This window comes from Platalea leucorodia (genome assembly GCF_965183815.1).
Source record: "Platalea leucorodia genome assembly, chromosome: 5".
NCBI lineage: Eukaryota > Metazoa > Chordata > Aves > Pelecaniformes > Threskiornithidae > Platalea > Platalea leucorodia.
The window spans coordinates 90,886,706-90,912,587 of record NC_138827.1 but is presented as its reverse complement, the minus strand read 5'-3'; the positions used below and the strand labels follow the sequence as shown (position 1 = coordinate 90,912,587).

General features: G+C 42.0%; 1 protein-coding gene across 1 annotated transcript in view; it reads right to left on the bottom strand.

Moving 5' to 3' along the window:
* The window catches only part of KALRN (kalirin RhoGEF kinase), a gene marked incomplete at its 5' end in the record, with an annotated part of 528,347 nt that overhangs the window by 198,522 nt on the left and 303,943 nt on the right, over nt 1-25,882 (bottom strand). Inside the window, 2 exons of the mRNA XM_082311480.1 lie at nt 3,619-3,788; nt 18,207-18,398. Of these exons, the coding sequence (XP_082167606.1) occupies nt 3,619-3,788; nt 18,207-18,398 (362 nt within the window). The remainder of the gene's footprint in view (nt 1-3,618; nt 3,789-18,206; nt 18,399-25,882) is intronic.

Genomic DNA, 25,882 nt, shown 5'->3' with positions numbered 1-25,882 from the left:
TAAAGACACATTTGGTTTTAGAAATTCTTTTTCATTAAACATTTCACTCTTCAAATCAAGCCACAATTGCATTTCAGTGGCTGATGCAATACAAAAATTTAAGTGTAATAATCTGGTATTTTTTCACAGTCTCCTCAAATAAGGCCTTGACAATCCCTATATGGTCTGGTTTGAGAAAGATTTCCTTCCAGAAAAAGACATTTCTGAGATTGGATGCTTCCACCACAAGATTTCTTGCTCTGTCTGGTGATGAGAAATTCTGGAAAAAAATTCATAAAAGATCCTTACTTTTCTCTGAAAGATTACCAATTAGTTATAAAATGCAGGGAAATTATTGGACAAAAATACAAAATAAACTTTGGGGAACATAAAATTGGGCTTAGTGCATTGTTGTTGAATTTGTTCAGAATGAATGCCCTGCTCCTGAACCCACTTTCAGTGCTTTAACTGGGAGAAAGTTAGTGAAACATACCCATTATCAAAAGCTCATATGGTGAACTACTGTAAAGAAGGTAAGATACATAACTCTTCACTGTCTTTTTTTTTTGCCCCTAACATTCCTGTTCTTTCACATCTCTCTGGAGCAAGTTATTGTTTGGCCTTTCACAGATATGCAGAAATATTGCCCCCTGCAGCACTCCTAGAAATGGAGTTCAAAAGATTTGCTTTGTGTATTGACTGCTGAGAACGATGATCACTTCAGTAAAACGCTGATAAGGAAGAGTGACAAAAGCGTTTCCAATGCTAACCATGACATGTAGTGTTGCTAGCCAGGCCTGTTTTATTCCTGATAGGTATGGTCTCCTGATGCAGAGTCACTGAAGACCTTCTGTGAAGAGCAGTCCCAGGCATTGTATTTAACTAGCTCAGGCAGCTGAGCTTTTCCTAAGCTACCTGGAGGAGACACAGAGCGCTATTACACAAATCATCTTCTCTAAACCAATATCTGTTCCCTCAGAGATAAGGACAAGAAACGTACAATTTTTCAAAGCCCCATTAATTTTATTGGTTTTAACCTGTGCTATGACATGCTCGATAAGAGCAGTGTATTTCATTCTCTTCATTGTCGTAGTGTTTGCAATCTTCAGCTATTCTTCACGGCAGGTACAAGGTGATCCACACTGTGAAATGCAATGCTGTGTTAAGGAAAGAATGCAGCAGTTCTAATTTTTCCTCTTTTCCTTTATCTGTGTCTTCTTTACTTTTGCCAGCAGCCACAAAAGCTGTTAGAGTGGGCACACACAGAAGTGGTTTCATGTTTTTCTTAAGAGAGTTCTGCTTCACTTTGTGAAAGAGTCCAGGATCACATTACAGGCTTTGCAGTTAGTCAGAGTGCTCAAAACCAACACTTGAATCAGAGACCGTCTTGACAGTTCAGGTCTGCAAATCTTTGCGTGTGTTCAGGGCTTCTGCCCTTCAGACAACTGTGCTCTCTGTGTTTGGTCTTAACTTTATCAGAAGCAGGGGATCACTTTGCACAAATATGTTCACCCTGTTCCACCTTGCTCACTGCCCAGAATACAAGCCAGACCTCAAAACCAACATTTCTTTGTTAAATACAGCTGCCACAAAAGTTTCAACCTGAGGCCACCCTTACTTTTCAAAGACTGAAACTAAGAATTGACTAAGTTGACATTAAAAAAAAAAGCTGAAGTCCCACATGCCGTCTCCCAGTTCATCTCTTCCCCTGCATGCCCTTGCAGCCACTACACCAGCCGTTCTCCAATAACTGCTATTCATACTGCTGCTCCACTGACTTCTCAGCTCCAAATATTGCCCTGGCCACTCTCCAGCTCCACGTGCTGCTTTCCTACTGACTCAGGTGCAGGCAAAAAGCCTTTAGGCCAATCCCACAGCCAGCACCAAGACTCCTTCAATACAGACACTTTCTGCAGCCCCACAAACCACCCCACACTCCACCTGATGGGCTTATACAGGGTCCCTTTCAGACTCTTCTCCATGGGTGTTCATGCTGAAATGATGTTATGACAATAGGTGGGATGAACGAAAAAAAAAATCTTTAGTCCAGAATTTCACTGCCATTTTTGTGATCTCATAGAAATGCCCTAAACTTTGCAAAAAGTTTCTTTGCATAAAGGGAAATTACAATGCCGACCTTTGACTGACCTGTTATGGCTGGCCATACACACATTCTTATCTAAAACCCCCTTCTTCTGGCAGCTCACTTACTAAACACAGCATGTTTCCTTCCTACTTATCTCATCAGTAAAGATGAATGGATGGATGGAGCCTAGCTATGTCTACTCCTGATCCTTCCTTTCCAACTCTGATCTCAGCAAGCAATACCACAGCTCGGGTCCCTCGCTCTCCCCCTGTAATGCAGGCAAGTCACATACAGCAAGACTAAGAATTTCCACAGGCTCTCCTGTGTGGCTGTCTTGGGCTGAATGATAATTAAAACCTAGAGAAGCCTTTTCAAACCTCTCATTTTTTTTTCCTGATCCAGTGGAGAAGACTCTGCGTCCAGGGTGACAGGAAAAAGTATAGAGGAAAGCTCATCATGTGGCTGTAGTAGAAGACTACAGGCTTCTAAGGGCAGAGCTCCACCAGGGCCCTTCATTATCTGCTCTGCTCTAGAGCACCTTAGGCTTCTCCTATCATGGCTCATGGTTTTCTGCACTTCTCGTGAGAACTAAAGACATCGGTTTAGGAAAGCTCAGGGTGAGGAGGATGACATAACTCTGTGCGACAGTCTCTGGTGAAACACGTAAGATCTGGCAGGTTTGCATATTATATATGTATACAGAAGGTACACACTATGTACATGCTCTTATCTACAGATAAGAGCAATCTGTAACAATACAAAGATCTAAAGAATAAGCGATGTATTGGACTTGGTTTTGAGCTCAGTAACATGACGAAAAGGCAGGAAAACTCCACTGCTGTCAACAAAGTTAAAGCCACAGAAAACCACTGTAAAGAACAAATGAGAGAGAACTCACAACTACAAGTTTTGTGTAAGCTTACTCTGCAAACATTCATTCTACTACACTTACAGACTGGGAAAGAAAAAAAAAACACCCACAACTTCTTGGAGCCAGTCACTTAATGTATTTTAAATCAGATAAAATGAGCTGGTTTAATTCATAATGCAAGTAGAACTGGCAGTATAAGACCCTCTTTGACAGTATGAATAAACCCCACATGGACAAAGATAAATAGAAGGGTGCTGCATGTAAAATGAAAGAGCGAAGACTGTTAGACACGTGTATATTTTATTAAGAGGAATACACTTGTACATCAGGAGTAACCATGTAAATCATGAGGCCTCGGCTCACAACCATTTAACAATATTCTATAAACACCAACTAAAAATACTCACCTGAAACACATTTGTTTCAATTCACTTCACTGTGCCTATAAATAATCTCTCTGTCAAACAGGAACCTATGCTGATCCACAGACTACTCTAATCAGTCCACAGAAATCACTCCTTGCAATTTCAATAAAATACTCAAAGAATTTGAAGAATCATAAATAAGCAAAGAATTAATAAACTCTCTCAATTAATCCTAACTTACAGTTCCCTATTTACACACACCTAAACCACAGCATACATCAGATTTCTTGACACCTGTCCTCCAGGTGGATGCTTACCTGAGCTGTTGGATTAGATCTTCCCCTTCTTTAATAACATTGAGGGTAGCATCCAAGGTGGCTGTTTGTTGCTGCTGAAATTGCTTGATAAGCTCCTGAACCGCATCCACAGAGTCAGCACAGACATCCTCTAAGAGCTCCTTCTGCAGATCTTCCATCCATGTCCACAGCTGGGAAGGAGGGGAGGGAAATATAAATCAGAGAGGGAACTGAGATTTAACCCTTTTGCTCTCTAATTCCAGATCAGTAAGCATTAACTAGGGCTCCCTGTTTCACATGAAAACTGACCTAAAGTTTCTAAAAACAAAAAGATACATTGGTTATTGATTCTGGTTGATGCAATTACATTTTAAGCAACAAAGTAAAATAAATATAATATCAGGCAATTTTTCCAAAATTAATTTGCATTTCAGTTTATTATATGACAATAACTAATTATATTATTCTGATTAACTCTTTACACAACTAACAAATTACAATGCTCTACAGCTGTGATAACCTAACCCTTTCAGGAGCTGTGTGCTATCAGCTGCTATTAATTTAACATGCAGCTGAAGCCTGTTGCAGAACAGACCTAAAATCTTTGGTATGCATGTATGGTACTGGCTAAAGTCCAGCTGTGCCTGCTCAGCTATGCCTTCCCAGGCAGAAGGTTTTGTGGAGAGTTTGGGTTATTTTTTTTTGGTTTGGGTTTTTTGTGGGTTTCCGCCACTTGCCCCCCTCCTCAAAATGCACCTCAGACTCTGCTTTTTAACTCTGTGAAAATCCAAATATAGGAGACAGCAATATCACCAATCAATCCCATGCAGATCCATTAATTTTAAATAGTCTTGACTACCAATTTCAAAACAACAGCAACAACAACAAATCATTTGAGTAAGTGCTCAGATGAGTATTTCCAGCCAGCTGTTCATCAGAGATCTGGACAGTGGCAGGCAAGCCCCAGCAGCCTCTCGTTGGCTGTAAAGTCTTAACACGAACGGAGGTTTCCCCTTTAAGCTTCCTCTGAAAAGTGAGTGTAAAATTGCACCAACTGAGCTGGCAGTCTGCCAGCAAATCCTAATGACTCCACCAGAGAGACTTATTTTGTGTGCCATGCCTGCCCCATTAACCCACATTCTGCTGGTATATTCTGCAAGGTAGCAGAGAAGTACAGGAGTGGGAAATGACACATTGCACCAGTGCACTGGGAAATGTCAAAGGACGCGGTGCCGGTGGCAGCGGGGCTGCACTTCTGCCTGCCGTTCCAGGGAGCCGCAAAGCGGTTTGTCTCAACGGGAGCTAGAGGTACACGCGAAGCAGACGACAGACGTTGTGTGGGGGTGGCAAAAGAGCTGGTAAAAATGTTCCTGTTCAAAACGAGACGCACTGGATCCCCATCCTACAGGATTTCTTCGGAGATTGTGAATTCTGCATGTCCATGTAAAACAAGAGGAGAGGGACGTCTTAAGCGCCAGCTGGCAAGGCTTCTCACAATTAGGGTCCAAACCTAAGGCCAGTCATCGAATTTCACGCTATACGCAAGCTACTGACTTCAAGGATATCACCCTGATCTAAACCAAAATAGTCAAAGTCAGAACCTGTCCCAGCACTGCTCACGATATCAGAAAAGCGAGAGCCCAGCTCCCTGTGCTCTGTCCCCACCACCTCTGCTACTGATTCCTTGCTTGACAGACTTACAAAACCAAGTTTTTAAAACGTATGTTTAATTTGAAGGCTTGTCAGTTAGATTTTCAGAGTCAGCTTTGAATATTTTGGGTAAACGCCTCTGTTTATTCATAAATAGCATCATCATAATGGCCTACCCTACTACTGGCCTAAAATGAAATATCTTTGCTCAGGTTATTTACATATTTTCACATTCTCAGGAGAAAGGCATGATATAAAAAGGCTACTATTAATAAAATAAACAAATATAATTAAGTAGTCAGGCTTGTGAAATAAATGAAAGAATTAAAACATATTTAAAGAACCAAATAGACAGCTTTTTCATTTGTGGCCTGAGATCCAGGTGCTGAACTTTGGGAAGCCACCATAAAGGAAAATGCATTAATGTCTTTATATACCAATTACATTCAGAATCTTCCTGGTTTTGATCTGATCCCTGCACCCACTCAAACAGTAGGGACAGCTGGACTATAACAGGCAAGGACCAGGTTGTTCGCAAATATTACTTTCTCTGCTTACCAGACCTTCAAGTAATAGAGCACTTTGTAAATATAGAAGAGAAAAATGGCCATGCATAGTAATCACCCTTCTGTTCTGAGTTGGGAAAGCCAGTAGAGTTTTTTAATTTCTTGCTGTTCTTTGTCATATTTCATTTTTCCACTTAAGGGAAAAGGCTCAGGGAATTTCCTTTACAAAAATGAAAGTGAAATCGGGAACTTCCTTCATTGTTAGGAATCTGCTGTTTTCTTGAAATTATCATATTAGAAAGGGCAGAGGAGAAAGTTTCCAATCCCCCACTGCGACTTCAGAGGAAAACCCTGTTTTCAGAAGTGTCTCCAGAACCCAACTTTCAGCAGCAGCCAAAAGGATTTCGACATTTAACATCCTAAGTCACTTTTTGAGTACGCTTCTAAACCAAAGCAGTTTTGAAATACTTAAACATAAACTGTACTGTACTCACCTGGAGCTGAAACACTCATTAATTTCAGAGAGCACTCAAATATATTAACTCATATTGGCTTCAGATGTTTCCATTAATGACCTCTGATTGTAAGGATTTGCATAATAAAATCTATCAGAATCTAGGTCATCCTTGACTCAGAGGCCTTTAATCCTTTAGACACCACCAATCCCTGGGAAATCCTAATACAAAGAATCAGTCAATATTAATAAGATTAGGAAGATCTTTCAGGAACAATTTACAATAGGAACCTGATTCAAAAACCTCCTAGGTTATGTGCTACAACTAGCCACCTGAAATAAATTACTACCAAGTCCCACTTGTGAATGCCACAGCAATGAAAAGGTGAACTCCATGTCACTGCAACACCAGAGCCAGAAGAGCTGTTCATCATAAAATAGAAATTGCATCCTGTTTGTCACAGCTCAGGAAAATCAGTCCCTATTAGGGCTTGATGTTCAATTCCAATGCAACTATTCAACTGATTTTAAAAAATCCTGACTATTAAAACCCTAAATCACCAGACACCTTATGCATTTCCTAATTCATGCTGTTGACCTACTCTAAAGAGCTAGCTAGCTTAGACTGAATGAACCATTTTGATTTTTCATTGAAATTTGACATATTACACAGGACAACTTTTATCTCATATTTGCAGAAACTGACTTTCTTATTTTATCCTTAGCACGGGCAAAATTTGTGAGCACCCGTCCCATTCACATACATACTCCAAACTACTAATGTATCACTTGATCCCGTACAGAGGACATACGTAGATGTATGCAGACATTTCAAATACTAACACAATATTTCCACATGCAGCTGTGGTGACTTTTACTAAGCTTGCCAGTGATGCACATGTCCAGAAAAGGAGATAATCTCTGCCTTGTATTACTTAACATGTACTAAACCAAGGATACAGAATCCTAGAAAACAATGAAGAAATAACACAAAAATAATTTTTGTGCTTCCTTCAAATTGATCTATGCTTTTGTATGATTAATTGGATATGGAAATACTAACACATTAGTGGTAAAACCTGAATTAAGTCCATCAGAGAGATCCAGCCACAAATCTGACTCATGCAAAATACATCTAAAAATGTTATAGTTGTCAGCTACACAGAAGTCTAAGGCACATACCTAGCCCTAAAATGTCCATGTTTAATGTCCATAGAGGCACCAGAATTGAGGCTTTATTTATCAAGGTAACCATGGCTTTAAACCAGAAAAACAATTCTCTTCTGATTACTAGACCAGTGGAAAAGAAGAATGACACCACCCCCCCCCCCCCCTTTTGGGGAAGCATCTGGCACCTCTCATGCATTGTAACAACTTCTGAGTCTTTCTTGGATATAAAACACAGGCAGTTTCCCTCCATCCAAGAGACAATACCGCTCTTTATTCCCAGCTATTTCATCTGATGCAATACTCTCCATTTTACTCAAGTACTTAATGAGACCACTTACTGGAGGTTTGAAGGACATCTGTGCCTGTTACCTAGAAATTAATGCTTCTGACTTAGAGCAAGGGACCACTTTAAACAAAATCTAAAACCTAAAGAGATTGCTAAGAAAATCTTGCCTGCGTGTTTGGAATAACTATTAAACACCCAGTGTTTATACACTGCTATTTGCAAATGCCAGAGATGAGTTTTAATCCCCCCAAAACCAGTTTAACAACACTGAGTAATGAGACCAGTGAAAACCACAGAACCAGTCAGTTCAATCCATGAGAATTACCATTGTACAACATTTTTGTTAGTTGTTCAAAAGAAGGATGCTAATGGAGACAAGCAACTTTCCAGGGTATATGTTCTAGCCCTTTACTACGTCAGAGAAGTGTCATGTGTTGCAGAGCAGGCCCCAAAAGGACGCTCATGCCAACTTGGTAAAATGAACATCCATCACAGCAATGAAGGCTAGAGCAGAATGCAGAAGAATTCAGTGAAATACCGGGACCCTCTTTTCCCACCTGATTTGCACTGCTTCTGCTCCACGAGCTGTAACATAAGTGTGCAGAGAACCAAGGGCAGGTTGAGAAAAAAAACCCAAACACAAACAGAATTGCTCCAGAGGGAGATGTCCATCAACGCTGTTTTCCTCTGCTGCTATGCCAGGCTTAAACAAACCTGTTCTGAGCAGTAATATTTAGCTTTTTCGTAATATGCATCAGGAAGTCACACAGACCCCAATTTCAGGTTAATTTATGGCAGGACTTCAGCCTGTGCTTATGTTTAAACACCTGTTCACATGCTGTTGTGAATCTGGCTTCACTGCGCAGCCTTTAGGAAACTGCCTTTTCTACCTTGATTTCCCTGCACCAACATGGTAGAGATAATAAAACTTTTTGGTACAATTAACCTTCATCAGCTGATGTTTATTCACACTTATAATGCATCCAGTGCCGTTTCAGTTGAAAGAACTGATGGTTGTTATAAATTGGAAGCGTATTTCAACATTTTCCAAAGTCACATTCAAGGTCTCATGGAAATGTCAACAGAAACACAGAAAACAATGTATGTAACGATGAGCTGTAATGTGACAGCATGCCACCAGCGAAGTGTCACACAATGACAGCATACCTAATAAAATGTGACAAGATGGGATATGACCAGACGCTACACATGAAATGCCACAATACGCGACTTCCACGGTAAGATACAGCTGATGAGACACCCTGCTGCAAGAAGTAATGTTGTCAGATAACACCAAACTGCTTGGGAAGAAACGACGAGTGGAAAGAAAGGGAACATTCTGTGAAAAAAAACATCTGATCTCTTCCTAACCTCTTTCTTGCTTTTTCCCTTTTCCTCGCCAATTTCTTGACATTCATCCTTGGTTGAGCTGCATCTGGTGCTTCTGTATGCTGACGCTTTTTAATTAGTAACTTTGCCTATGGCAAAAGGATTTGCAATGCCTAAACATCTGATGCTTTTTCCAGGTCCTGCATGGACCAGATTGATATAGCACAAAATAATCTCCTCTCAAGGGAAACGTGATTTGGGTAGCTATGCTTACATCAGGGACTGTGTAGATCCCCAGCCCAAGGTCATGTAAATGTAATTTAGGGACTATTCGCTCTAGGAGAGAAAGTTGGCTTATAACTAAAGAATCAGATGTACATGTTCTGTGCTGCTTCTCCTACTATCATGAATTGCAAAAACATGTTCCTCTTCTCGTATAATTTTAATTCAAGTCATTTGTAATTATGAATCTGGATGTAATTAACTACAGTAATTGTACTAAGCAAATCAAGTTCTGTACTTGATCATACTGATAATAGGCTTGGAGAAGTTCTTCCTACATCAAAAGATTTACACCAGTGTAATACAGTACAATTTGGTGCAGGAGGAGCTTTCCATAGCTGTAAATCATACACTACAAATTCAGCAATTTACTTAAAGAAATGCAGGTACCATTACATTTTCCTCTAAATTGTTCACTGGTTGTAAATGTTTCATTACTTCTCAACTGTGAGTTACACTACCTCTTCGCTCTGTGCTTTTCCCAGTGACTGGCCATATCACTTGCAGCCCTACCCTGATCTGCTGCTTTGAGCCTTTTGTGCAACTTTGTGCACTATGCCCTAGGAATCTCAGAAACAAATGACTTGTGACAATTCTGAATCATTCTGAAACTTCCTAAAGTTTAAACAAACTGTGGGAACTTTCTCTAACCAGTCTTATTGGATCCATCAACTTGAGCCACTGCACTGATACTAACCATTTTAAACTAGCTGTGTAGACTCTGTTGCATATGTGTACTTAAGGCGCAACAGAATTTGTCTTTTGAGTGATGAGTGAATTACAGGAGTGTCACTGTATGGATTTGATAAAGATTTACTCAGTACGCAAATTATCACTGGCACTTGCTGCCCACTCTCTTGCCTTTGTACACAGCAGTAAGAGCTGCAAGCCCACACACTGGAACTGGGAGAAGCTCATCTTCCTCAGCTTCAGGAAATTGGGAAAATGGGCTGTAATATGACTAACAAGAGGGTATTTTATGAGTGTTGGCACATCCTATTTAAAGGTGTTCATAAAACACCCTTCTAGCTGCAGCATGAACCACTGTTATCTGGAGTGCAAGGTATACAGGCTGGAGACGCATCCCCATAACACACAAAACACATGCAAGGGCCCTCAAAAGCCAATGATGATATTTGAGTGAAATCAAGAGGTCAGTCAAAATGCTGGTGAATGACCTGAAAAATGTGGATAGCAAAGCGTGAACTTAAATGCAGTCTGTAGGAATCCTTTGGCTAGCACATGGCAGAATGATGGGAAGCACTTCTCTTCCACGCACCTGCCCTTGTTCTGCTGAAGGTTCCACTTCCTGAGATTTGGTCTATGTGGCAGCATTTACAAATATTTAATTCTTATTACCTTGATCCTGTCTCACAATTTTTTGCCATCACAGATGGCAGAATTTTATTCACTAGCAGTCTGGTCGTGCTTCAAACTCCCCTGCTCAAGAGCAGGATGTGCTGCCAGGATACCGCAGCTCTCTCCATGCCCAAGCTTCTTAATCCTTCATCAAAAAGCCTTGCTTCTAGACAACAAATGGACAGGAAAGAGGGGCACCCCGCACCACCCCAGCTGTCCTGGTTCCTCAGTCCCAGATCTCTGGTAGCTTTACAGACAGATTTTACTCTGCAGACCGATTTCGCTCTGCAGAGAAACCATCAACGTGAATGACTGGTGGATATTTGCATTTTGGTCAAAGCCACAGTCTATGCTCTGGAGTTGGAGAGGGATTTGCTCTTATTTTGCTGCTTCATGGTAATTGATCGCTGATAACCCAGAGTGAACTTTTACATAGCTCACACAAAAATAATGCTTGTTAGACCAGCAGAGCCCTCTCTACAGCCCCAATTATCAGAATGATAACAGTAAGCTGGCAACGTATCTGTCTTCTCAAAGGCATCTGCCATCCAGGCAAAGGACCGCACACGCGTTAACTGTACGTGCAGCTCTGGTAGTTCACTTCTGCCACGTCCTCTGCTCTCTGCCTACAAACCCACCTCTGATGGGAATATCAGAATGTTTACAAACTGAGCACTTATTTATTTAAAAAATTGGCATTTACTTAAACCCTTATAAAAGCGTTTGCTTTTTTAACCCCCTTGTGTTGCGATTTCTCTGCTTATAATACTCCCCCCATCAAACTACACTGATACAGCTCCCAGCAAAAACAACACTCATACTTGTAAGAGGCATAAATTTAAGGTTTGATGTTTCACAGCCCTGCAGTGAGAGGAGGGGCAGATATTTTCAAAGTCCGATTTTGTGTGCTGCTTTGCATGGATTTCAGCTGTTCATTTTATCCCACTGAAGGAACAAAATTTCTAGCTTTTGAACAAGACACGTGGTGCTTCATTCTAACCCTGAAATGCACTGGGATGTGAAATAGCCAGTCGGTGAATATTTTATGTGCAGAGTGCCTGTTTGGGTCATTTTAGTGTTTTATGCTTTCATTGCTTTTTAAATCTGGCCATAATATGAGAAAAGGAACAAAAGGACTGTCCAGGACAGGAGCAGTGTACAAGTATGTAAGACAAATACTTTGTGGTAGACATCTTCAGAGACCAAGACCTTTTCAGGACTTCTAGAAGTTGCCAGCAAGTGGAATTGCTAAACTGATTATCCCCTTCATCACAAGTCTCTATTATCTAGTGAGCAATTGCTCTGAAATGTCAATATTAACAGTTCAAGTCAAACAACAAACTATTAAGTTCCATAACATTAACTTTGAATCCTGGGTCAATTTACAGTGAATGACAGGATCATACAATATATCCCAGAACCACTGTCATGTTTGCCTCATGATTAACTTTGATTCATTCTGTCAACTGTTTTGACAAAAGTCAACAGCAGCAGACCTTAGCCGCATGAGCTTTCTGCTCCTTGCTTCCCAGCAACTCTGACACAACGTGAGGGCCAAGCCCTGTCAAAATTAGTGACCTACACTGAAATGATCTCCTAATCATGATATTCAACCGAAGCAGAGAGAATTTAATTTCACAGGCCTTGGCTATCAAGTAAAATTAAGTTAGCTGGGCCTGTAATATAACACTTACTGTTCCTAACTGACAGGGTAAACCCACTCCCATTACTCACTTGAGTAACCCCACAAATATCTATGGGGTGACCAAGGTGACCTGCTGAACACAAATAATTTAGGTCTATATAGGAAGCTGCCTGACACTTAATGGCCCAGGACTTTGCTCTCAGTTTCTCATGGCCTTATCAGACAAGCTGTTCAGAGTGAAACTTTCCATACCAGGTATCTGCCTAAGGCTGAACTTGATGAATTTTGAGGTAAAAGGTCCAGAATGAGAGGAAGGGGAAAAAGGACTGACTTTGCCTGTGTTAGGAAAGGAGTCTTATTTCTGCTCACATGAGATGCTCCAGACTCTCCACGCTTTTAAGCAAGAGTTTGAAACTCTGCAGAGTTTAGCCTTGATGTCAAGAATACACATTATGTCATCCCTGTGAAAATTTGCCCAAATTTGGTCACTCAGAAGACCTCTGCCAAGTTCCAGTTTGCACATGTTCAGTAAGAACCTGTTAAGAGTTTGGCAGTTCATTTTTCTCAACATTAAGTATTTCCTGAGCACACTCATCCCCCCGTTCTGTGGGCCAGGTAGACCTGGCAGGCTCCACATGGAACTGCAAGCACCAAGCACTTCATCCTATTGCTCTGCTGACCTGCCAAGGGCCAACAAAGCACAGGGTACACGGCCTGAAACCGCACTACTGCCTCTCCTGCTTTTTGCTGCTGTCTTGCAGGACTCAAGGCAACACAAAGGTGGTAATCGGAAACCCACTAAGGTATAAGAAACCTAGAGGTGGTAAAACATGCTTTTCATGCCCCAAAGAGCTATGAAGCAATTGCAGAATTGCTTTGTAGTTCAGGTAAGAACCGTGTACTGTAAATGGATCTAAATTCAGTGAAGTTCCTTCTTGTTCTTAAATTAGCAACTTCATTACCAGCCGACAAAACAGGTAACACAACAAACCTTTACTTCGGTTACACAGAGAATACACTGAGGTACATATACTTGGTCTTAAACACCTACATTAATCCTAAAAGCTTAAAATCCTGTGGATGAAGCCAAGAATTTATTTGCATGTAGATATCACACACAGCTATCTATGTGTAGCCTCATCTCAACACTTACTTGACAAAAGTAATTCCCTGGCCTTTCTATACTGTTGTTTAAATCCCCAGCACTGAAGCTGTATCAGAAACTGCTGGTAGCAGTACTTCCTGCCACTTTAACCCAGGCAAAACAAAACTATGATTGCTAAAAGAGAAGAAAATTTTTATGGCAAGTGAAGACATTTACAAGATGCTAAGCCATCATTTAATTACGGATAATAAGAGGATTTTAAAAGTTTTTAATGACACAGAAATGGTGACAGTGTCTTTTGTGTCTACATTTTTATACTTGGAATTGTAAAGTACACTTTAGAACCGTAAGTATAAAATTGTGAGACCAATGTAAAATATTAAGATTCAGGCAATGAATTACGAGATATTTTTTCTTCTTTGCCTTGAGGTTTTTGAGTCTTCAGGGTGTAATTTTATCACATCTGCAACCTCTTCTCCAGGAGGCTCAAAAACTGTTCTCTTTTAAACAAAATGAAATGACAGACAAGAATCCTGTATCATCATTTGATCCTAGCAGCTGAGAGCTCACAGAAAAAAAACAACTATCATGAGATTTGTGATAAAACTGCAAGATCTGACAATCCTGCCAATAATTGATTCAGATCTGAAGCAAGAACCTGAATTCAATCACACTTAACCCTGAGAGAAATTATTTGGGTACAAGTCTGTTGAATGCATTTATCCCACTGACAATAATTTATAACTTTACCCTGCCATACAGACAATTGGATTTGATTCCCAAGGTACTAGGTTTCTGCTCACACCATCAGGAATGCTTTGGCCTAAAAGGGTATGAAAGTATTGACTATAAACTAAGAAAGCATAATGAATACTGTAGGACAGTGGGACACACATCTCTTTTACAGGCATAGCAATAAGACAACTACATTACTCATGAGTTACGATATTAACAATCACTTAGGGGACTGCTCTATATTTATGCCTCTAAAATGTTTTACCATACCAGAAAGTCATCATTTCAGCCTATTGCATGTATACTTAAGTAAGGCCACTTAAAAAAAAAAAAAAATCAAAATTATTGTTATGCTTAATTGACAGTCTTTTTGATGTTCCTTCAACTGTATAAGTCAGTGTTTAGCAGAAGGAATCCTCTTATAATGTTTTCACATGAAATGAGCAGTGATTCAGGTCTACTGTAGTATAAAAAAGCCACTCTTAACTTTCATTGTTCATGGGATATCTGGATTTAAATGACTCCCTAACTCAACATTATATATTGTCCTGTAGAAATTCTAGCAACGCAGATTACAAAAGTAAACATTTTTTGGACAAGACTGCTTTTTAAAAATGGGAGCTGTGAAAAGTTTCTCAGGTGCTGGGAACCTGAGTAGTCACAGGTGGAGATGAAGAGGTGGGCAGAGTACAGGTGAAGCAGTGAGAAGTTCACAATCAATGCACTGATCCACGCCTGGGAATTATCGCATCAGAAACGCAATTCATCTGTGCTAGGAAGACTGTCAGAGGCAACGTGTTCATTGCAGGGAGATATTTAGAATATTTCCATAAAAAACATGTCAGTAAAACCAATTCTTTCCACTTAATTCTCCCTTTCACCAGTTCTGTCTCAGTAGATTAATATATCAAGAAATAATGAGGATTTGGAAAACTTAGATGAAAAAATACATCCAGGCCATAGTTTCCTGCATTATTGCCAAGAAAACATGAAGGGAACTGTTTATTTCTTTCCAAGGACATAAGAGAAACAGTTGTTAATAGTTTAAGAAGTGGTTTTAAGAACTACAAAGAGTGAAATGAATAATGATGATTATTATAAAGTAACTAATAATGCCTTCTAGAATAATGCAAAATATGTCCGGTGTTAAACATGTTAACATGCCAGCCAAACTACTTTCTCCTCATGCCAAGACACTCCCAGCTGATGGGTTTGGATGGGCATAGTACAGCCCACCATCAGGCACAGCATGGCGGGTAGAAGGGGCAAGGTTAATCAGGGAGGCATGTGTCAGTGCTGTAACTGGAATGCCTCCTGGTAAAACAGCAGCAATGGATCTCAGCTCTCCCTGTATTTTACTGCTGCAGCAAAAGGATTTTTTGCCTTGACATCTGCTAGAATTTAAGTCTGACTCTGGACTCTTCAACTCAACTAAAACCGTTAATGACTCAAAGGGAATTCGGCGTGATAAATCCTGACTTTAAAATTGGAATCTAATGTTATCTTTGTTGTTTGGGACTGAAATCCCAGCAAATACAGTGAATTTCTTTTTAAGCAGTTTCATCAAATGAGCAAGGATGGTGCAGATCTGACCTGGACAAGTGGGTGAGTGGCTAGAGAAAGAATTTGCATTTGCTTCAGCCCAGCTCTGTAGGCTGGGAGGTCTCACCAGGGCTGAGCACATTCCCTAGTCAGAGCCCAGGGAGGAACCGACTGAGACCAGTTGGTATGAAACAGAGAAAGGATATAATACTATCATAGGCATGGTGGCGAAGGAAGGACATTTGTATTTCTTCATTTTTGAGGAATCCAGCAGTCTGTTTTATATTCATATTGAAGAATGACGATTACATTGGTTAACTCGCCATTTTACAATATATGTGAAGGGCCAAGCAAGGCCAAGCAATGAGTCATTTCTACTTGAGTCAATCTATTAATAGCATAAAAAGGCAAATACAGATCGAAACATGTGCTAAGGCTCTCTTGTTGTAATGCTCTGCCCTTTGCACCAGGTCCCGCCTGACAGTCTTTGGTTACTTCACTATGTCTGTGGGGATCCCCACAGCTGGCAGACAAATCCTAAAACCGCAGTGATTTCCTCACTTATTATTTTTGGCAAAAGAATGAGGTATTGGGCTGTGTGACGCCCATCAGTGCAGACACATGTCACTGAAGGAGGCAGGTAGTGACACACAATGAAGTTCAGTGAACCTGCAGAAAATCCGAGTGTTTGGCCCCCAGAGGAGTGGATTAACACAGGGCTGAGGAAGTGAAAACTTCCTTTCTCTTGCAGCGCTACTGTGCATCCTCCAACGTTGGGGCGCTGCTTGAGACTGCAATAACTTTGGCAGCCTCTTTGTACCCAACCCAAAGGCTGTCATTCATTTTGATGAATGTGGATTCCTGTGTTCACCCTGACTTTGCTGATGTCCCAGTGTTATGCTACAGCTCCCTCATCTGTCCCTTGAGAGAGAGAGGCACCTGGAGCCTGTCCACTCTGGATCTCCCTAAAACTGACAGCAAGTACTTACTGAGCTTTCAAAAAAGGCATCACAGCACCAGTATGTCCCATGGGTAAATGTCAATGAGGCAGAGGTTTAGGGTTTACTATCTAGTAAACAGCATTGATGCTGTCACAAAAGACTGTTTTTTTAATAATTAAAAAAAAAAAAAAAGTGCGGTTTTATACATCTGCATTTCTATACACCAAAACAGAGCTCATTAAAACCAGGTGAGTGGAGCAGGCAAATTCCCTTCTTGTTGAAGAAGGGTAGAAGTGAGTACAGTGCTCGGCAATCCAAAACCCTTCACACAGGGAAGCTCTAGTTCCCAAACCCAAATTAGGCTACACAGTACCAGTAATCATCAGAAGAAACTTAGATGATAGAAAACATATTATACTGATAACTTCCTGGAGCCATGCCTATCTTTGTGTTACTAGTCACCACCTGAAGAGGTGAAATGAGGTTAATCATAGTAGGAAATTGTTATGAAATAATTTTGACTGAGGAAATAACCAATTAAGTTTCCCCTGTGGCAAACAAGCATAGCTGCAAGCATTTGAGCTACTCTGGAAACAATAGTACTATTCACAACCTTAAAGTAACTATATTTTAGTATATTACAGAGACAGGATGTAAAAGCAAAAACCTTCATATATCAACAGCTATAACGGACACACTGTAACTCCAACTATCTTCCACATATATATGAACGTGTGCATACACCTTCTATTTAAGGACGCTCCCCGACACACTGAAGCCTGCTATACTCAACTTGTTTGTAACATGTAAATCAACAAACACAGGCAAAGCTTTCCACTTCTAAGAGCATCTTTCTGATCAAGTGTGCTTTTGCAAACAGATGCTGCAGAGCATGAAAACAACCATTCTGACTAATTCCATCTCTCTCAGCAGAAACCCTGTCTTTAAAAGTCACTCATCACTGAATGGCCTTTGGTCTGCAGAAAAATGTGAAGTATGCTTTAATTACATCCCCAGTGGCCTTCCATTTGATGTCCTGTCCACTGTGTCTCTGTCGAGACAGCCTTATCTCTGGATATTTTTCAATTACACTAAAAAGCATTTATTCAGGTCCTCACTGATTCACTGTATCAGTATGTGGCTATTTGCTCTTTAATCATAATTTTGAAACGTGAAGGCTGCCTCATTAAACAATGTAAGATTTCCAGTAACACTTAATAATAATGGTTACATTAATTAACATTACATTCAAATGGAATCCCTCTGAGGATACATGTCACACCGCTAGCATGTTTATACCTAATGTGTTAATATCAACTCATGTTCTTACAAGAGAGTTCTTGCTTTATAACAATACATTCTAGTTGTGAATTAAGCACCACTTGACATGTTAGATATGCTGTCCCTATATTTTAGTGTACTATATCACTTGTATGTTTCATTCACATTTTGTTTCCTCTTTACAGCAGTCAGTCATATGCATCAAACAAACTGCATATCAGCCCTGTGCGGTGAAGATGCCTTTTCTATGTCATCTGAGTTTTCAGAGTCAGCCTCTTGCAGCACTCTGCAATACACAGAGAAATTCCTTCATGCACATCTTACCTCTTTGGTGTGGGTATGGAAGGAGACTGACATGTCCAAGAGAAGTTTCCTCTGTTCCACCCTCCGGACAAAGTCCTGAATCCGTACTTCCAGATGCCGGGCTGCTTTATAGATCTCTTCAGGGTCACATTCCCCAGTCTGAGCCAACTGCTCTGCAGCCTCCAAAAGCTTGTCTGCATTGGTGTACGTATTCTACCAGCAAACAAAGCAAGAAACAGAGTATGAGTAATACAACTGTGGCAAGTAAACCCCTGAAACAGGCTGTTTATACTTTCAAAGGCATGAAAGCAAGTGATTACCAGAGTTTTAAAACAATAGTAATAATTCCTACTGGCACTGCTGCCATCTGTGAAAGGAGAATGTATAAAGCCACATAGACTAATCTGTGAGTACACATGAAATAATTTGTTATTTGAAACACACCATCCCAGCCCAATCCTGCCAGACACAGCAACAGGACTGTGCACTTTTTTATTTCCAAGTCCCCTGGAATTTCTCAGAGAGAATGTAATGAAGCAAGTGGGACTAACCACCTCAGAAGCCTACAGTGCCTCACGTGACACTCGGCTACAAGCTCGTTGCAAAGGCCTCCCAACGGCTCTCACGTTACAGCACGTAATCATGTTCGCCAGAGATGTCTCAGCTTCAAGAAACATGGGCCTTTCATTGGCTTTTGTGAGATAACTTGAGAATACTGTGCCTTCAAGTTCCTTCTAAATTTTTTTTTCCTTTTGTCTACTGTTCTGCATCATATTTCTAAACGGAGTAAGTCTATTTGATCAGCTTGCAGCTGCCAATATGTAATACTCAGATTGCTTTGGAGAAGTATCATTTCCAGTCTGTTCAAGGTACGTACCTGCCCTCCATTACATAGGAATTTGAACCCTTCACCATCCTGAACAGATTTACCCCACAGCCACGGCCTTTGCGATATATTACCCCTACTTTACAGAGAGGGAACTGAAGAACATGGAAGCTAAGTGATGTATCTAAGATGAGCCAGACTGTGGAGGAACAGAAGTGAATTCCATCAAACTTATCTCAGTTTTCAGATGACCTGCCCATTCTTTCTCTCCCTCTTTCACGTTTCTGGAAAACACCACTGAGCTAATACACCAGAGAGTCTCAATAACAGCAGAAATGGAAAGGGAGTGCAGTCATCTTCTCCATAGCCATGGAGCTATGGTTTAGTCAGCTATGTTTAGCTAACTAGCCAGCCCTTGCTGTCATAGAAAAGCTTTCTTTACTCAAGCTGAGGCCAATAACACTGTGGCATTTAACACTTAACAAAAATAAGGAGAGACAAAGATATCAGCTTAAGGGTGTTTCCAGTACTGGGTGAGATCTTCAGAAATGCTCGGTGTTGGCCTAAGACTGCTCCCACTGGGAATTTTAACCTCCCCATCAGAGAAGCAAAATTGTAGCACTTTCCTTTTCAAAATCCTACTGAGAATCCTCCTCAGTTTAAAAATGCATTAACTTTATACATACACACAAAATACCTTTGAACACTGTGGAAATATGTGTATTTCTGACCATTAAAGGAACACTGTCAAACATAAAAGCCGTGAATCAAGTCATGTTGTTCTTACTTAAATAATATCCTGCTGCAGTCAATAGTTGCTGCTGGACAAAATATTCAATAGAAAGATGGAACACTGGCCTCCAAGTGTTTAATGGGGGAAAATATTTCCAGTCATAAAAAACAGAAAGAAAACAGCTCATTCACTGTTCATTTTCCTAGTTTCTGAGGGCTGACTATAAATACACAGTATTTGCATTTCTCCTTTTGAACTGTGAAGAACATATTCTAGACAGTTTTGTTACCAATAGTAAATTTTTATTCCCTCACTTTCAGGCCACTGCTATAATGGTTAGGCTGTTAACAGTGGCAAAATATTATGTTTTAATAATCATTTTTTGGAAACCTCTTTAGCTGAGAATTTGTAAAAAATGTTCCATTTAATATGATCTGAATTAGGGTCCAGTTTCACTTAACAGTATCCTTTCTGAATGATCCTCTTCCAATAGCATTTGGAGCAAATGCCAAAGCTAGCACTATTTTTCAAAGTCTACTCCACTCTAGGGTTTTTCACACATTACCACTACAACTGCTCAAACACCAGTCCAGATCCCTGGGAAGAAAGCTGTCCCCTGCTTTTATTTATAATATTCAGTATACTTTTAAATGCATTCACTCTCTGCTTACGGCACAGATTCGAGACACAAACACCTTTACTGAAATACAGTATGAATACAGCTTTGCTGCATTTGTCCCTAGCACACTTATGTTCATCTCTGCTGAAAACCATTACAAGTTTACTGACTCCAACACGTGATGTACTTAATTACATCTAGATGAGGTTTGTTCACTGATACAATAATCAGATATTTACACTGAATGGTATTTACACTGCATGGTGAAAAGAGTGTAGGCTGAGCCCTAGATTATGGAGGAAAGAAGAGTGCAGATTGGCCTCAACAGAGGCAGTAAAGGGTGCAGTGGTCCTGCACACAAGGTTCTCCAAAGGCAAAGGTGATTTTCTGCAAAGAAGGTGGCTGGATGTGGAAGGAGGCACATGCAGTGTTCCCCCTGGGCTGTGCCAGGCACTGTCAGCATACAGTGATGCTTGCCTGAAGCATTCGTACCTAATCTTGGACACGTTTGCTTAAATGTGTTGTGCACAAGAAGCCTGAACACAGCATACTTTAAGTATGGTGAATTTTTTGCTCACCTCTTTTTCTATCTTTGTCCACTGAGTTCCCGTGTAAGTGTTTGGGTTTTAAAAACAGCTGCAGTTTACGATAGGAAAAACACTAATGGTTTTATCCCTGTCATTCTAGAAGGAAGGCCTGGTGCTGAGAGATTTCCAGCTCACTGTTTCAGATTTAAGAAGTTTAGATACATTTCAGACAAGCAACCACATTTGGGAGTTAACCACACTTGCCTTGAACTTCAGAGTTTGATGTATTCATGAAAGGATTGTCATCTACTGTCAGATGAGATACAAACACAGCTCAGGCCAAATAAGCTAGAGGTCAGTTATTTAGTGAGGGCCTGCTCTACTTCTGCTCTGTTCATTTGCTTCAAGTGCACATAAATAATATCAGAACTTGTTACACATATCAAATATTTTCACGTACATCTATTTCTCTACAAGTGCTGAACTAAAGCTATGTTGAACCTCAGAGCTTCATCCTGGTTGGCACTGTAATGCTGCTCTGCTTGCCTGCTTCATACATTTTCATCCTGAGCTCGCTCTCGTTAGTAAGTTCTTCACAGTACAGACCCTTATTTCATTTTTTTGAAGCACTTTGTACTTTCTTTGGTGGTAACATAACCCTGGATCAGGCAGGGTGGGAATCCAAGAGAGAATTAAGTCTCATGATGAAGAAAGGCATATAATGCCTCTTTGTCCTGCTATCCCCAGCCAGAAGAGGTTACCTCAAATTCCCAGCCCTTCTGAGATCTGGAAGGATCTACCAGGAGCACAGGATCTAGGTACATCTCCAAACTGGCATTAAAATTCAAAACTTTCATAAAATCATAGAATCGGTAAGGTTGGAAAAGACCTTTATGATCATCGAGTCCAACCGTTAACCTAGCACTGCCAAGCCCACCACTAAACCATGTCCTCGAGCACCACATCTACCCTTGTTTTAAATACCTCCAGGGACGGGGACTCAACCACTTCCCTGGGCAGCCTGTTCCAATGCCTGACTGCCCTTTCGGGGAAGAAGTTTTTCCTAATATCCAACCTAAACCTCCCCTGGCGCAGCTTGAGGCCGTTTCCTCTCATCCTATCCCTTGTTACTTGGAAGAAGAGACCAACCCCCACCTCGCTACAGCCTCCTTTCAGGTAGCTGTAGAGAGCGATAAGGTCTCCCCTCAGCCTCCTCTTCTCCAGGCTAAACAGCCCCAGCTCCCTCAGCCACTCCTCACAAGACTTGTGCTCCAGACCCTTCACCAGCTTTGTTGCCCTTCTCTGGCCACGCTCCAGCACCTCCCTGTCCTTCTTGGAGTGAGGGGCCCAAAACTGAACACAGGACTCGAGGTGGGGCCTCACCAGTGCTGAGTCCAGGGGCACTATCACCGCCCTGGTCCTGCTGGCCACACTATTCTTGATACAAGCCAGGATGCCATTGGCCCTCTTGGCCACCTGAGCACACTGCTGGCTCATGTTCATCTGGCTGTTGACCAACACCCCCAGGTCCTGTTCTGCCAGGCAGCTCTCCAGCCACTCCTCCCCCAGCCTGTAGCGTTGCATGGGGTTGTTGTGACCCAAGTGCAGGACCTGGCACTGAGCCTTGTTGAACCTCATACAGTTGGCCCCAGCCCAATGATCCAGCCTGTCCAGATCCCTCTGTAGGGCCTTCCTGCCCTCCTGCAGATCGACACTTCCACCCAACTTGGTGTCATCTGCAAACTTACTGAGGGTGCAGTCGATGCCCTCATCCAGATCATCAATGAAGATGTTGAACAGGACCGGCCCCAGTACTGAGCCCTGAGGAACACCACTCGTGACTGGCCGCCAACTGGATTTAACTGCATTCACCACCACTCTCTGGGCTCGGCCGTCCAGCCAGTTTTTAACCCAGTGCAGAGTGCACTTATCCAAGCCGTGAGCAGCCAGCTTCTCCAGGAGAATGCTGTGGGAGACAGTGTCAAAGGCCTTACTAAAGTCCAAGTAGACAACATCCACAGCCTTCCCCTCACCTACTAAGTGGGTCACCTTGTCATAGAAGGAGAGCAGGTTAGTGAAGCAGGACCTCCCTTTCATAAACCCATGCTGGCTGAGCGTGATCCCCTGGTTGTCCCACACGTGCCACATAATGACACTCAAGATGATCTGCTCCATGACCTTTCCTGGCACCGATGTCAGGCTGACAGGCCTGTAGTTCCCTGGATCCTCCTTCCGACCCTTCTTGTAGAGGGGCGTCACATTTGCCAACTTCCAGTCATCTGGGACCTCCCCGGTTGGCCAGGACTGCTGATAAATGATGGAGAGTGGCTTGGCAAGCTCCTCTGCCAGCTCCTTCAGTATCCTCGGGTGGATCCTGTCTGCCCCATAGACTTGTGAGCATTCAGGTGGAGGAGCAGGTCGGTGACTGCCACCTCTTCAACAACTGGGGCTTCGTTCTGCATCCTATCTCCATCTCCCAGCTCAGGGGCCTGAAAACCCTGAGGATGACCAGTCTGACTATTAAAGACTGAGGCAAAGAAGGCATTAAGTACCTCAGCCTTCTCCTTATCCTTCGTGGCAATGTTTCCCTCCACATCCAACAAAGGATGGAGATTCTCCCTGGCCCTCCTTTTGTCACTGATATATTTGTAAAAACATTTTTTGTTATCTTTAATGGTGGCCAGTTTAAGTTCTAGCTGGGCCTTCGCCTTTCTAATCTCCCTGCATAATCTCACATCCTTGTAGTCCTCCTGAGTCACCTGCCCCTTCTTCCAAAGGCGGCAGGCTCGCTCGCTCTCATGCCGGTCTTCTCTCCTGCCTGCTCATCTTACGGCACATGGGGACAGCCTGCTCCTGCTCCTTTAAGACTTCCTTCTTTAATAACATCCAGCCTTCCTGGATTCCTTTGCCCTTCAGGACTGCCTCCCAAGGGACTCTGCTAACCAGACTCCTAAACAATCCAAAGTCTGTCCTTCTAAAGTTCAAGGTAGCAGTTTTGCTGACCCCCTTCCTTACTTCTCCAAGAATTGAAAACCCTATCATTTCATGGTCGCTGAGCCCAAGACAGCCTCCGACCACTACTTTGCCCAGGCCTTCTCTGTTCGTAAACAGCAGGTCCAGCGGGGCACCCCCCCAGTTGGCTCGCTTACCAGCTGTGTCAGGAAGTTATCAGCTCCCACACACTCCAGGAACCTCTTAGACTGCTTTCTCTCTGCTATGTTGTATTTCCAGCAGATATCTGGTAAGTTGAAGTCTCCCATGAGAAGAAGGGCTAGAGATTGTGAGACTTCAGCCAACCGCTTGTAGAATACTTTGTCTGTTTCCTCATCCTGGTTGGGTGGTCTATAACAGACTCACACCAGGATATCTGCCTTATTAGCTTTCCCTCTGATCTTTACCCATAAGCACTCAACCTTATCATTACCTTCGTTGCGCTCTAGACAATCAAAACACTCTCTAACGTACAAGGCTACCCCACCACCTCTCCTTCCTTGCCTATCCCTTCTAAAGAGCTTGTAGCCATCCATTGCAGTGCTCCAGTTGTGTGAGTCATCCCACCATGTTTCTGTGATGGTGACCACATCATAGTTTTCCTGCCATGCAATGGCTTCCAGCTCCTCCTGTTTATTGCTCATGCTGCGTGCATTGGTGTAAATGCACTTCAGTTGGGCTATTGATCTCTTCTCCAACACAGGCATGACACCCCTAGGCTCATCCCTAACAAGCCTGGTTTTATCCCCTTCCCCCTTCGAATCAGGTTTAAAGCTCTCTCAATGAGGCCTGCTAGCTCCTGGGCCAGGATCCTTTTCCCCCTTTGCGACAGGTGAACCCCATCTGTCTCCAGCAGGCCTGGTGCCATGTAAACTGCCCCATGATAGAAAAACCCAAAATTCCACCTCTGGCACCAGCCTCTGATCCACGTGTTAATGAGATGGGTCTTCCTGTTCCTCCTGGCTACCGACGGGATGGAGGAAAACACTACCTGTGCTCCTGATCCTTCAAGTAATCGCCCCAGTTCTCTAAAGTCCCTTTTGATCGTCTTTGTGCCTCTATCCACTACCTCATCACTGCCAACCTGAACAACCAATAGTGGATAATAACCGGATGATTTTACTGGCCTAGGGAGCTTCCTAGTAACGTCTCTTATCCTTGCCCCAGGGAGGCAGCAGACTTCCCTATGGGATGGGTCCGGTCAGCATATCAGGCCCTCTGTTCCCCTCAGAAGGGAGTCGTCTATGACAATTACCCTTCTTTTTTTCTTACCAGCGGCCGTTGTAATGCGTGGGGCTGACTGGTTCCCCCTAGTCAACCCCTTGGATGGATCGCTGTCCGTATCTTAATCCTCCTGGCCCTCGAGTTCCAGAGCCTCGTACCTATTGTGTAAGGGCACCTTTGGAAGAACGTAAGAGCTAAGGCAACCGCAGAAGGAAATTTTTGCTACTAGGAAGACAATAATGGCTGTCCCCTTTGCTGCAAACCACAGACCCATGGAAGGTTTTCTGTGGCATCCTGAGGAAGGCAACACAAAAAATGGCTAATCCCTCCAGAGGGGAGGTCCCATGAAGAATCTATCTTCTACATCTGTGGAAATTAGTTCCTGTCAAAGAATAATAGCGTGAGTTCCACAGAAAAATAACCTAGGAGTTATAAAATGATATGCTGTCTGAAACTTAAGGGGGGTGGGGTATTTTTTCCTAATGTTGCATTAACCCCTGAGAGAACTGTCATGTGTAAACCCTTGAAATTCTCAGTGATCTGCTAACTGGCATTACATACTTCTGCACCGTTTCAAGCACAAAACCACCTTCCATCTCAAATCTCTTAATAATCTTTCTATACTAATCTTCGCATAATCACCTATTTCAATCATGGAATCTGCAATCACAAGAAAATGAAACTGCACCCCTCAGGTTTTAGAATGGAAATGGCTGTAATATATGCTTTTGGAATTAATTTTAGACAGAACCAGGAGGCTTTAATATCTCTCCTGTT